Source organism: Mauremys reevesii, linkage group 20 (genome assembly GCF_016161935.1).
Source record: "Mauremys reevesii isolate NIE-2019 linkage group 20, ASM1616193v1, whole genome shotgun sequence".
NCBI lineage: Eukaryota > Metazoa > Chordata > Testudines > Geoemydidae > Mauremys > Mauremys reevesii.
In genome coordinates, this window is record NC_052642.1 from 19,535,940 (window position 1) to 19,551,309 (window position 15,370).

Below are 15,370 nucleotides of genomic sequence, written 5' to 3' on the forward strand. Positions count from 1 at the left end.
ACAGACATGACATGCCCTCTTGGTTGAGATATTTAAAACTAGACAAGGCAGCAATAGAGTATTATACATATAGACAATCCTAATTGGCAGGAAGAGGTAGTAAACTGATGACCAATCCAAAATTATGTAAAATCGCCAATTTGAGTCACCAAGTAGTAACATTTTATTACAATAATTAATTTTAATGTTATTTCAAATTTGTACTTCTTAGTTATTTTCCTAAATAACGCTTCATTCTCTTTGGTTGGTATAACCACTACAAAATGTTAATTTGCAAAAAATAAAAAAAAAATAGCCTTTACATTAAATTTAGTACTTTTCACTAACCAGGATACACTATTATACACATTTATTTAAGCAATGCTTAAGAACTTCAAATTTAATTTTTAATGTTAGAAAAAGGAAAATGATGCCTTCTGCATTTACTAAATGATATTTTTACTTGTGATGTGTTGTGCTGCATTTGAATGAAAACTGGAATTTAATTAAAAATGCACAAACACACCAATATTTTATTAATTAAATACCTTAGATGTGCTGGATATGTAAGTATCAAAAACTTTATTCATGTGTTGTATTTAAAACTGATTTTTTGAAAAAAGAATTATTAGTTGGGAGTTAGTAAATTGGCTGATTAAGAATCTGGCCCATGACAACCCAAAACAAAGGTATTTAGGTACCCAAAGATGCAGTAGGATTTTTTAAAGTGCCTAATCCCCACTGGAATCAATGGGAAAGAGACCCAAACTTGTTTAAGGTCTTTTGAAAATCTCACTAGACACCTATCTGCATCTTTAGGCACCTAAATATTTTTGATAATCTGTCCCTATGTGCTTCAAGTTTTTCAAATTAATAGACCTCATCCCCTGGTTTTTATTCACAGATTGGAAGAGGAAAAAAGCTCTCCAGCTTTCTTGATTCCCCATCGGTTTCTCAATTCTGAATGAATTAGTCCAAAAGAAAAATATTCTCTCTGCACCTGCTAGCTAGATTGAAACCATAAGTAATGAATGCAGAAGCTTTTCTGCACAACAAAAAAAACCTCAGCATACTTACATTTGGAAAAATGTAAATATCAGCATTTCCTCAACCGTAAAAACTGAAAATACAGATGCTTAATGCAGTACATAATAGCGACATTTATAAAACTTGAGCTGACCTCAAAAACAAAACGTTTTCCTCTAATTCTGTATGTAATTAGAAAAGCAACACTAACTCATTAAAAGATGCAGAGGTTTCATTGGCACGGCATATTTTTTTATTTGTTGTTTCAATTATGTTCATAGTAAGTTTAGGCCCTTAATATAGGCTAAAATTAAGTTTGAAATTATGATAAACAGCTTTATTTTTAAAAAGAAAAAATGCAGGACTTAAACTTAAAAAAAAATATCTTTTTCAAATCATTGATTTTTATCCACCCTGGCTAAGGAGGTATTCAAAAGTCTCAAGGCAGTGACTAGACTTTCATTAGAAGAGCTCCAGTGCTAACACTAAGACTTTCCCGACTCTTGAATTCTGAGATTTTTAGCCTGATACAGATTGACAACTGAAAACTACACCTGTGATTGCTCACAGATGAGAAAGTAAGCGGCCTTCTCCAACATTATAAAAATGCTCTGGAATCAGCCTCTAAGCAATGTAAAGAGGCTGGGAATGTCACCTTTTCACTCCCAAACCAGAGTTTCTGCATAACAGTTACAAGTACTGTCCACCCAAACCAACATTCAGGTTTTAAATTACAACCATTTTGCAAATACCATTCTTGTACTAAATTAATATCTTTATAAAAAATTCAAAAGTGTTAATGATAAAAATCTAGTATATTATTACAATTCAAATAGTTTTAGGATTATAGTGACAATTAAAAGACAACACACTGGAGGTTACAAATCAATTGCATAGAGTGCTCTGCATACTATCTAAACATTCTGAGAGTTTATTTTAAGCAGAAACCTCAAGACAGTTTTCTTTTTGGAAAAGGGAATATTGACTATACCTGTCTGAACTTCCTCTGGGGACGTAGGCGGAGTCAAAGTTACAGAAGACATGACAGGATCCCTTGTGGAAACAGGCACTTGGTGGACACCCAAGCAAGTAGTTGAACAGTGAGAAACCCCCACAGTGCTAGGAGCAGGAACATCTGTCTGAGGAACTAGAACAAAGCATGCTGGGTAGACCATTCGCACACCAGCTAAAAAAGAAGCATATAGTCATTATATATATTCAACTCAGTCATGGAGTACCAGCTACATGACCAAAAATGAGATTCTCTCTCTCCAGTCTAAGTTTTTGGTGTTTTTTTTTTTAAATCACACTGCAATATTATAATTTATAAGGCAATATATATGAGAGAACTAAAACAAGCCAGAAAACTAGATAACTTGAGGCCAATTATGTAGCTCCTTTCACTGTTTCATAAATAATGACTGAATAGCAGTCATTCTGAGAGGTTTGGTTTAATTATGTTAATGCATTGGAAGTGCTGCAGTACCAGTGACAGTTCTTGTTCAGAGGTATTCTGATAAAGTCTAAAACCATTTTTCTATACAAGGTGTTCCAACATATCAACGGCTATTATGCCACCAGTTAATGTGATGAGCTTCAATACCATTACAAGCTCTCCTTTCTTGTAATTATTCTCCTGTCCACTGCTATTCTAAATGTGTTACTTGTCAGTCATTCAATATAATTTACCCTACTTTTTCAATTTCTCCAATAAAGCAACTTCATTCAACAGCAGCATTCCTTGTCAATTAATTCATACTTGGTATTGTGGCAACTCCACTCTGGTAGAAGTTTCTTCATTTTAATCTCTCCCACCCCCAAGTATTTGCTTCTTTGCTACTATTAAAAAACAGTTAGCTACAGTAAAATTAAGGCATTTCTAATAATTTAGCCTAGCAAATAAAGGTCACATATTTGTGCTGGCTTAATAGTGAAGTCATGTTTTCTTTTTTCACATTTCCTTCCATTATTATTTGTAAAGATGAGTGGGGAAAAGATTACCTTGTATGTCTTACTTATAGATTAAAAATTAAGCTGTTAATTATAGAAATAACTTGTATAAATAAGATTTTACAGAAAAGAGATTGTAGTACAGATGACATACAGTACAAATTCAGTCTCCTATGAAACTTTCGGTACAGGATCTCAGCTCAAGATAGGATATAGTTTAGGGTGGGAGAGTACAGACATAGGCTTTGTATACGTTACTTGAAAGAGGGGGGAGGTGAAACTGGTAGGTAAAGTCGACAATTTCCAATATTTTAAAAACTTCCTAAAAAGCTGAAAATATATGCTGGGTTTCCTTAAATAGAAATTTCACAGGCTAACAAACATGACAGACGAAAGGTATCTGGGTATTCAAGTAAAGAAATTCAGAGATTCCAATTAAGTTTACTACAGTAAGATCTCTGTCCTGCCTAATAAGACCTCCTATTTGATCCCGAGTTTTTTACTCCAGTTCAACAGGGGCTGTGAGTACAGTGGGAACAATCACTGGGAATGTCTTAGATCATTCAATGATGAACTCTCTGGTCAATTGAAGAGCACTGTCGACTGGCTGTAATGGAAAGAAGTTATCCTTGGCCTCGTGTATCAAATCCAGAGGCTCAATGCTAAGGTTTATGAAGGCACTCTTTACAATGCTGACCAGTTCAGCTCACTGCTTCCTTGTAGCCCTCACCTGTTTGTTGCATCTACCTATTTTCTAAAGTCTTATACTTAGACTTTAAACTCTTGAGGGCAGGGCATCTCTATTATATTTATACAACTATTAGCAAAAAGGAGGCCCATGCCTCTAAATGCTACCTCAATTATACATACATAATGGGAAACTTGGGAAGTAGAAAACACATAGGGTTCTAAGAGACAAGAAAAGAAAGCTTTCCCAAAATCCATCTCCAAAAGACTAAATTTAGAAGATTTAGAAAAGGGTGATCATGCATGTAGGTTAGTTTTCCCCACACCTTCAATTACAATTATATTACATACAAAACAGTAAAAGGACATTTATTAAATATCAAATATTAGCAAATGCCAGATTTGCAGCTGCCTATGCAACTGTAATTCAGCCCCCTTGTGTGTCTAGCCTGTGCACAAATGAGGCTGCAGTCCTGTGGAAAAAGACAGTATGCCATCATATGATTAAAGATCATGATGCACAAGCCGACAAATTAAGCTTGCATGGCTCACCATGAATTTGGCATTTCTCAACTCTTCTAGATTTTTTTTTAAAAACAACTGAAGGCAAAAATATTCTAATATTTACAACAAACAACATTCCCATCATGAATCATCATCAGGTTTTAAACCCAAAGCCTTCACATTACAGCACTTGAGGTACAGAAATAACTGTATTAGATGGCAACATTCCAAAAGCTCTTGAGCCACAGGGCTCTGCTGAGTCAAAAGGTTTCTGGTCAGAGTTTAGCTTTGGAGAGTGGGGGATGACACAGTGGACAGGCCTTAATTGTTCTCTAATGCCTTGACCTTCATTTTAAAGCTACTAGCAGCCATAGTTGTGGAGAAAACCATGAAGATGTGACCCACGTACTGTATAACCCAGGGGTAGGCAACCTATGGCACGTGTGCCGAAGGCGGCACACAAGCTGATTTTCAGTGGCACTCACACTGTCCAGGTCCTGGCCACTGCTCTGGAGGGGCTCTGCATTTTAATTTAATTTTAAATGAAGCTTCTTAAACATTTTGAAACCTTATTTACTTTACATACAACAATAGTTTAGTTATATATTATAGACTTATAGAAAGAGACCTTCTAAAAAGGTTAAAATGTGTTACTGGCACGTGAAACCATACATTAGAGTGAATAAATGAAGACTCGGCACACCACTTCTGAAAGGTTGCCGACCCCTGGTATAACCAATGCAACCAGGTCTGCCCAAGTTTGCAGAGAACCTGAAGCAGTAGCTCGGAGAAGTGAAACGCCCCATTCACCTCACTGGGTTTAAAATTCAGATGCCAACACTGTTACTTTAAATGTCAACATTGTTAACTATTCCAGTCCCCAACTCGCATAAGAAAAAGTATATTATGAAGATCAACGCAATCTACTGTGAACGAACACTCATTTTGCATAGGCCTTGAGCATCACATAGCGAGACTGAAGGGGAGATTTCATTTTTCTGAAGGAGCCTCAGCTTTCAAAAGTTTGGGAAGAAATACTATTACATCACTCCTACAGCAGATTTCAGGACAGAAATTGTCAACTGCCATTTATGTTCTAGCTATAAAAATGTTCTATAGGACCCAAAATAAGCTTCTTACCTGCACCAGGTAATTGACAAGGATTTGTCACTTACAGAATCATTTTGGCTGGTACAGCAAAATAAAGGCAGCTAAACTATTTTCAAAACAGTGTGTAGCATACAGCAAAGAATAAAAGTCAGATTCAGGAATCTCTTACATTCAAAAGGTTTTCTAGATCACTGTTTACCTTTAAAATAAGCCAGCTCCTACTTGGCCAGAGAATTTCAGTAAAGAAGCAACATGCATTAAGATTACATACCTACAAGGACTTCCACAGCAGCCAGAGAGTCATCTTCCCAATCCATCTCTTCTTGTTTTTCCTCAGAACCCTCCTTCAGGTTAGATGTGATAGGATAGAATTGTTTCCATTCACCAATCAGCTTTTTTGTAGATGAATCTGAGAGCTTGAATGACTGTCCTGTGAGTGTGCCATTTAATCCAAATGGACTTAGGATAACTGGATATACAAAACAAATGATTTTAGGATACACCTAGAGAATGATTTGCACCTCCTCCATGACTAGGATTTCAGCCCACACCTACTACCAAATAATCCATTTTAAATGACAGGTTAGACTGTACCTCACTACAGTACAGTATAAGAAGAACCCTACACTCACATCTTAGAAGAATTTATTATACCTCATTAAAATTTATATGTACTGAAAGAAGATGAGTTATGTAAGAATTAATGTACCATAACAGCAGTTAGAAGTTAATCCACCTGAACATCTGTGACAGAAAATTGCATCATGGGTAGAAAAGAGTATGCAGTTGTCTGTGCACATGAACAGGTGAAGGTAAAAATGAATTTGTGGCATCTGAGAGTCTGGTTTCGCTTTCTTTGTGATAGTGTTAACTTGCTGCTCAATGGTCTCCATGTAGTCACCTCCTCATTCTGTTTGTTACAATTAAATTATGATAGACATTGGTCAGACTGACTACACATAAGGAAATATGATAGTCTTGCCTACATTAGGAAAGTTACCTGTTATCAATAGGCATCAGCAGCAGTGCAGTTAAACTGTTTCTGAACACAGTTTAACTGCAAACATAGAACAGTACAACCCACAGTCAGCACCATTTCTGGAACAGTATTAATAGACAAGGCTAATGTGTTCCCACATAGAACCACTAGTTATAGCAGCCAGTATGGGAGCCCATTCTCTAGGACAGGGGTGTCAAACATACAGCACACTGATCAGATCCAGCCCCCAAGCTCTCTCTTCCCATCTTCAAAAGGAGCCAGCCTGCGCTACAGCTCAAGCTGGGACTGGAGAGGGAACTCATGGGAAAAGCAGCACGGACACCGGAGCGTCTCCTCCTCCTTCCTGTTCACTTTCTGATCCTATTGCTATGCAACAGCTTTTGGAGATGTCACTACACAGCTACCAAGTTTATTCAGTCCCATATATGTGATGTTTTATGCAATTATTAATTAGCTAATTTACATATGACCATAAATTTAATGATATACTTAATGCATGACATTTAGGAGGAGCTGTAGGAATGCAGACAGGGCTCCCAAAATGTATGAGCGTCACAGGTAATGTGCACTATAAGGCAGCCCTGGCCCTGCTGCCAGAAGGCACCAGATGGACCAAGAAAGGGCTTTTTTCTTGACAAGCTTGCCTTGCTAACACTGCTGAGTCTGCAGGACTGGGCTCCTGCTCTTTCATTGCCCAGCCCCAACACTTCTGCTGCCACCTATGCTGATCCCCATGGCACCAAGCGTAGAGAATAGCTGATTCTTCACATCTCCACCCCTCTAAAGTGCCAAAAGTGAAGGAGTTCCCAAAGGGGAAGACAAATGTTTGTTTCAGAGGTGGGGAGCAGATAGGTAGAGCAGGAATGCCCAACTAAGAATGGGAATTCTGAAGTATTGAGGGACAGGGAGATTACAGGAGGTTATGGATGTACAGAGAGTAAGTTAATGGACAGGAAAAGGAAAGTTTTATATATTTATTTACTTTTCCAACAAGATCTTGAAATGCAATATCTAAACATCATTAGGTAAGGATTCTGCAGTTGGACTAGACCAGAAAGTTAGTTATCTAACCACACCACAGAATGAGTTTGACACCCCTGCTTTAGGCCAGTTGATACACCGGAAGATCGCCTTCATTAACCTTCAGGAAAAAGAATGACGACTTAGCTGCTTCTGATCAGCTTTATCACAAAGTTTAAGTTGTGAGAGAACCAGTGGCCAAAAATGAATGGAGCAGCATAGAGTCATACAAATCCATAAACGTACTTTTCATTGCTGCTCCCTCTCCCCCCTTTTTGGCATCAACATTCCTTTAGATCAGCTGATGAAGGATTGCTCAAGAACAAAAGTATGGAAATAAGTCACAGAAACCTACCTTGAAAAGGGCTGTTAGACTGCTGGGCAAGGGTAAGATGTTCTTCACTAAGAAGATATACAGGTTGGTGCTGGTTGATTTCCACACTGGTACAAACATTGCTGTCCCCATGCAAGAAAAAGGTGAAAGAGCAGGACAAGTGCTCACTGGAAAAAGAGAAAGAGGGTAAACCAAATACATAGTATATTTACACTGAAGCCTTAAGGAGAATTGCTAAAGATATTAAATTGATTGTTTTGTTAACACCTATTTATCTTCACTGACTAAAAGATTTTTTGGGGAAAAAGGCTCTTTGTTAAGGATTCAACACTCTGAGAGTTCACACTAAACATGTTCTTAAACATCAAGAAGGTCATCAAACAAAAGGGAAGATCACGTTCTTGATTTCTCTCTAAAAGTGAAAGGAAGAAGAAAAAAAGAACCCCCTCCCCCCCAAAAACCCCTATGTGTTGTCATCTTTGGATGTCAAAGCAGTTTTTAAAAAGGTACAAGCTCAATCTTAAATGCAAATCCTTTGAAGATCTTTTAAAAACAAACAAAAAACTAAAAATTTTGAATATAAAGTTTAATGCTGAAACAGAAAACAGGAAAAGTTTATAGTCACTTGACTGAGAACTACTAACTAGGAAAAATGATTATATTTTAGAATATTGAATTCAGAACACCTAAAAATTATCTTGCAGATACTACTGGACAATGCTCTTAAAATTTAGGACTTCTGTATAAATACTCCCAATTGAATAACACTTTAGAAATTTCACTTCAAAGTTTCTACACTTTCAACATTTTCAATTTGACTGTGCCTTATGTGGCACGCAGCGAAGAGCTTTCAGAAAATTAATTTTTCAGTTTCCTGAACTCACTCTACTGATTTAAATGTAATTTGTATATAATAGACAAAAGAGGAAGGTCCTACCAATGTAAAAGTATAAATCACAATAAAATTCCTAGTGACAAAAGAAAATGAATTCAAAACAGGTCTCCCAGTTTCTGATGCATCATGGGTCTACCATGCGCCTTCAAAGCTAGTTCAAAGTGTTAACATGAAGGTTCTTTATAGATTAATTTAAGCTACTAAATTCTGTAAAGATGAGATAAAAAACATTTAAATGCCTCCTCAATACAACTCAAATAAATTAAGACATGATTTATAGAGTGTTAATACAGTGAATTAAAAAGAAAAAAAAATCCAAGCATTATAGAGAGTCAGCAATGAAACAGAAGTTTTTCCACCCACACAGATCAGACCTCAGAAGCATTTCTCAATTTTTACAGTTTTGTTTCTTTATAACCACACAATGGAATCTTGAAACTAAAACTTATTTCCTTGGATCATTTTTTGTCTACATACAACTAGTCAGTCACTATTTTAACAGGATTGATAATAAAAGTACTGAACTGCGGACACTGTTTTGTTTGTTTTGCCTTTAATTATGAAATACAATACCACCTAGCATGTAATTACTCTAGTTCAAAAGTGCCTACCTTCTTACAATCACATGAGAGTTATGTGGGATAAACCACTCCTTTGAGGTGGGGTGTATGTGAGATATGCTTATCTGATCTTAATTCACAAGAAAAGAGAGAGACAACTCAAGATCCCTGCCAACATGCCACAGGGAGAACATTTTTCCCTGATCTGGGAAATTAAAGAATCTCTGATATGGTAGATTTAAAACAAAAAAAACAAAAATACATGATACAGGCAGGCCAACTTGTGAGCCATGCAAGCACCAACTTAACTCAAATGCCTGCAAGAAGTGAAAGCAACTAGGACAGTCACTTCTGATGCTAAAGTGAAAAGCAGAACAATCATATGTTCAGAGAGATAGACACCCTAAATTTGCACAGGACAAAATTTAAGTCCCATTAAGCTGTTCAAGGCCACATGGAGAATGCAAGTCAAAGAGACCCTTAAGAATCCACCTTCTAAGCAACTGAGAGTGTAAAGCCCAACCAAAAGGAAGGTGATACCAAGCATCTGCTAAGTCTTCATTCAAGAAGACACAAGCAAGAAAAAGTAATTCAAACTGGTGCTTTACTGAAAATCCAAATGGAAAACTATTTCCACTTTATTATACATGAATTACAATATTCTAAAGATGGCCTGATGAACCTCATTTAACAACTGCGAGGCTTCTGCAGCTCAGATCTTGCTAAGAGAAAGAAAGCAGAGTAATGCCTGCAACTCTCTCCAAGAGAGAACTTGCGTGTCACTAAGTCAGTGAGGCACCGCCTGCGCAAGAGCCAGGTGATCAGAATACCTGAACTGGCAAGCCCACAAAGGAGGTCTGGGCATAGCGTGCATTCTTTCCTCACCTCATGAGATACTTTCATCTGTTAGCCTGGAGCAAGGGAATAAAAGGGAAGTTATGTCGTCTAGTTGAGAAGGCAAGCACTGAAGCACAGATACTTGGAATCTCTACATGGGAAAGAGGAAGATGTCTGGAAAGCCCTACTTGAATAGTGTCTCCAATATGCATTGTTGCAGGAAACCCTCTTCTTCACCTCTTCCTTTATTAATTGTCATTTTCTGAAGTTTCTCCCATGGAAAGTAGATGATAGAACTGGAGACCCAGGATAGATTCTTTCAGAAACTAAAAGTTTGAAGCTGTTGCTACAAGTAACTGCACATGGCACAGCGGAAGACTAGATTGGACAAGCCTTCTTTTTACCACGTCACCCATACTGGAAGGGTGAGGAAAAAGCAAAAAATTTCCAACAGGATGCCCAACGTTACTACAGTGTCATTGCAACAATGCAAGACCGAAAGGGGGGGGAAGCGAGGGAGGGAGCTAGTTTTAACAGCTACTGTGCATGTTCAGTGTGCCACATTCTTGAAAGAACACCACAAACTAATGCACTTCTGCAATTGAATATTGCACAAAACTTTAGGTCACATGTTTCATTTAACGGAATACTGTATCACGTATTTAGTGGGAGAAGAGAGGGCACAGTTTTGTAAATGCAGTTGTCCTGCAATTCTGAAGAATTACTAGGGGAGCTGAATGCCAGACTGAGAAGTACACATCTTTTAGAGGCAAATATTAGCCTACTTAAAAAATGCATTTCTATCTTTAATAGCAAAACTAAGAATTTTATAAAGCTAAATATACTAGAAAGCTCCTCATCATCTGATTAGCCAGTCTATCATGTTGAAGTCTTCAGTCACAACCAGAGAACAATTGCATACCCTTAGGCTGGGCAGCCTGAAGGGCCCAATAATTAGTCAAAGGCCACAGGGGCTGAAGCAGGCGTTTTGGCTGCCTCCATCCATGAGATGCTGTTTGAGACCCAACCAAGTTATAATTAATTAAATTAATAATTAATAGTCTGGAGGGGAAGATAGTTACTTTTTACAATGTATCAAGAAATTTGATGACTTTTCTAAGATGAAGCTAAGGTTTGTATTTTCTCTAAAATTATTCTTTTTGGAACATTAAAGTAAAAAACAAATGAAAGTGCTAGCTACTATAATATTTTCTTCACATATTTATGATTTTAAAAAGATATGAATCTCTATGTGTTGAGCAAAAATTCCAGTGCATGCAGTTATACAGAGGATAGAGTTACAGAACGTTAGAAGATTTGAATGAAGTGGGTTAAGTTTATATTTTTTTTTTTTAAACAGAAAAATAAGCCTTTAATTTTGCCAATATCAAAATGTGACCCATTTCTTATGTCAATTATTGGGTTAATTCTACTGAAGTTCTCATCACCAAGCTTGAATAGTATTAGGTCAGTCCTGAACCACGTAGACAAATATGACTGACTAATCTGAGCTTGACTTGGTTTAAATGTTCAACCTGACCCAAGGTCCACCCACAATCTTGAAGAGTGCATGATTAACTAAAAATAGCACATGAATTACTAAAATTATTATTAAAAGAGTAAGTGATCAACACTGAAGTCAACTGAGTGTTTTAAAGTTCTCTATAAAGTATATTTAGAAATATTCTGTTTAAAAATTATTTTTGTGTTTCTCCTTCCCTGCTACTAATACAAATTTGCACAAAACTGGATCTTTGTTTCCCAAGAGTTTATATGTTCCTGGTGCATTCCCACCACCACCTGAAGTCATAATCCTATAAAACAGTGGCATCAACTAGTTACCGTGGAAGTGATTTAGTGTCAAAACAAAGGATGATGATTTCACCTGGGATGAAGGAGGACCGGAAAAAGATGTCCACATAGTATATAAAGGTCCTGCTTTTATAGAAATCTTTGTAAAGACTAAAGGGGGGGGGGTAGAATCTAGAATTTTCATATACACGATGTTTCTGCATCTCCAATACACCAATTTTGAAGTACCCTCCTTGATAGAAAGGTAATTTGTTCAACTATTTCTTAGCTTTATAACTTCTAAGTGCTTCACAAAATATCAGATGCACTGGAACCTTTAATCCACACTTCACTAAACTGCCCACTTCACATCTGCACCAAAAGATTGGAGTCTCTCCTAGCATCAATTTAATATCGACTGCTATAATGAGGTCTTTAATGTATAATATACACATCACATAATAGCACATTTACCAGTAATCTATGAATATCAAAAAAACACAACTAAATCACAGCTGACAAAATAAACCAACTACATTTTATCATATATCCTTGCTTTTTTTATTTGAATTGTTTAGTCACAAAATTGAGTAATCTGCCGAGGATTAAAGAGGTTCTACTGAAATTAAATTTACCAGTAATCTTATATGGTATGTAATTATCATCCCCATTTTACAGAGGCAGGAAGCAGACACAGCAAGATTAAGTCATTTTCCGAGCTCAGTAATTGGCAGAGCTAGGATCAGAAGTCAAGAGGTTCCTGTCTTCCAAGCCCATGCTCAAATCCCTAGAACATTCTGCCTATTTGGGGGTAGGAACTCTAGCCGATATGTTTAGGCTCTCCCATTAACATACCTCTGTTCCTGAATGCTATGGAATTTCCATCAGAGTATTTGGGAGACACTGGCCAAGACCTAGAATCCTCAGCACCAAAGCTTTGGGGCACTTAGTGAATGATGACTTTGCTTGTCACTCAGACAACAGCAAGTGACCAGCAGTTCCAGAATGGTGTATCATACACTGGCACAAGTGTCTCAAAATAGTTATTTTTAAAAAGGGTCTACAAGTCAACTGCTTTAAAATACACCAAGGAAGTTCTTTAAATAAAATAAAAAGATCAATTAGACTTGGGTGAAATTCTATTTAAATAGCCATCTCCATGGAGGATGGGGAGATTAGGATTTATTTATTTATTTATTTAAAGGCAGGAAGTGAGGAAAAAAAACACACTTATTAATTTTTTTCTAAATACAAACAACCCAAAACATACAGAAAGTACATTATCAGGGTTTTCAATTGACAGGAAGAGATTACATTAGTCTGTAACATAAGCATCAGAGAAAAATAAGTCTATAGGAATTATACACCTGGTCACATGCTCAACATCATATTATCCCCACTTCTCTTCTTGTCAGCAAAACCACAGGTGGTTTGTTGAGCTAACAGAAGAGGAGCAGTTCCTCAAGACCACCTGCTTACCTATTTCCTCCTAGAGGAGCATTTGAGGAGAAGGACATATGGCTACAAACCTCACCCAAGATGATCCATGAATAGGTGCTTTCACGCCCTGCTGGACTGATGAGGATTAGTAGCAGGGCAAGGACCCCTTTGGACAGCTGCTTTCTCTGTGGCCACTCACATCTGTACAGCTCTGGTAGCACTTTTTAACATCTAACTTGGGAGCTCCACTCCATTTCTACTCCATGGTAACAGCCTGGCAGCAAGAAACTCCATGGCCTTTACTTGGGGTGGGAAGAAGCAGGATTTTACCATTTTTTAATTTTCATAAGGGCAGTTATTATATGAATATGAAGTTGGATTGCGTGTATCAGAAGCTTCCTGGATTTGTATTGTGTTTTCTTTTGCCAATTAAAAATTCTCAGCGATCATTTAGATTTGTTTGTTTTGGGTTTTTTTTAAGTCTGGGTTGACAACCCTGAATTATGGTTTTTTTTTTATTTATTGTAAAAGCTAATGCACCATCTAGTTCTTTAGGAAGAAAACACCAAGTATGAACAACCTAGAATACTGCAGTACTACTTACCATGCTAATTCAATCTATTATCAATCAATTCACTTCATGCCTTTTCTTGCCCTCCGCAAGCAGCTTCTCTATCACATCAGGCTTCATATGATCTTTACCACAAGGCCTGCTGTCCACAAGGACACAGTGACTATTAATTATTAGTAAGCTTTTAAAACTGCCATACTTTAATAAAATATATGTAACTTGTGAATATATGTATTTTTCTTATGTCCAAATGATTTAAAAAAAAAAAACACACCACAATGTGGTATGCCTTCTCATAAACAAATACTATATTTTTTAATGTGAGATGCAAATATACCCAAATACTTGCAATGATAAGCAATACTTAAAAACAGTGGTTTCACGGCCCTGTATCTCAAATCCCAAAAAACAATATTAAAGTATGTATTTATATTAGAGCCTTCTTTAATTATCCAGGATATAAATCTCAATTATCTCTTGATGTTCTAAATTGCAGCTTTCAATGTGGAATTTACTTTTGCTATACAAAATAAAATAGCCTGGATAGGAACACAGTTTTGGAAGACATAACCAAACATTGTTCTATCTGAGGATAAATATACCAAACACCTTCATTAAGTGCTTTGGCCTATTCTGGAACAAGTAAATACATTTAGTAAGGCAAGAACTATCTGTTCAAATAAGAAAATTCACTATACGCTGCCTTTTGACATACTGCAAATTAAGGTAATTAATATCCTTTATATGTTTATTGTATAATATTGTTTGGACATTCAAAAAAACCTAAAACATGAACTTGTTGAAGTGAACTAAAATCCAGAGCCATCTCATTTTTTAGATTTTCCAAGTGAAGTCACAACCATTTTAACTTCTGTTAATTCAGACAAGGAAAAACTGCTTTATGTCAAGTGCTAAATTTGTCTGCTAGCGGTCTCTGTAGCAACCCAATATTCCAAAGAGACAATCATGTGATCAATGCCCTCAGCTCCTGCTGTTTATCCTGCACTGTCCTACTTATAGCAGTTCTCAACTCCAGCTGTCTACAGTAAAAGGAAAAACATCACCTGCTCTCCTGCCAGTTCAAAATGCCAGTATAGTCTCAGAGCTGCTGTAAAATTTGTTGACATTGTTTGATTTGAAGATAAACATTGTAAAAGGATTTGCATAGTAAGAAAAGAGAAATTATTTTTGATACAGGGCATATTCTAAGAGTATATAAATGAGTGAGTAATTTGGTTTCAACACTCCAAATATTGAAGCACTAAATAAGAGATACCCATAGGATTGGATTTAGCTATCAGCGTGTAGTCCTAACTCCTCTGTTAGATGTGGAAGGGAAGAAGAGTCAGTCCTTTGATCCCCTTAGCACTGAGATGAACTCATCCACCTACAGCCCCAACCCCCCAAAAGGTATAATTCAGAGTGACTTTTCTGAAGAGGGCAGCTATCTTGGAGCTATTCCATATCTGCCAGAGGGATGTTGGTAGTAGACAGCAACAAGGTACGCAGCCTCAGGAGTTGCAGGAATGTGTGTTCAAGACCCAAACTATGACACTCCCTCCTTACTTTAAAAAGATAGTCAAGATGAACATTGCAAAAATAATTTCCCTCTAGAGTAACTCCTATTACACTGCAAATGTAACTTCTCAGCTAGGCAGCCAGACAA

General features: G+C 36.8%; 1 protein-coding gene across 4 annotated transcripts in view; it reads right to left on the reverse strand.

The window, feature by feature from the left end:
- Nucleotides 1-15,370, reverse strand: part of MED13 (mediator complex subunit 13) — a 77,414-nt gene that overhangs the window by 35,249 nt on the left and 26,795 nt on the right. For all 4 annotated transcript variants that reach the window (XM_039507620.1, XM_039507623.1, XM_039507621.1 and 1 more), the window contains 3 exons: nucleotides 7,632-7,777; nucleotides 5,528-5,725; nucleotides 1,997-2,191 (listed from right to left, as the gene is read on the reverse strand). In XM_039507620.1, the coding sequence (XP_039363554.1) occupies nucleotides 1,997-2,191; nucleotides 5,528-5,725; nucleotides 7,632-7,777 (539 nt within the window). The remainder of the gene's footprint in view (nucleotides 1-1,996; nucleotides 2,192-5,527; nucleotides 5,726-7,631; nucleotides 7,778-15,370) is intronic.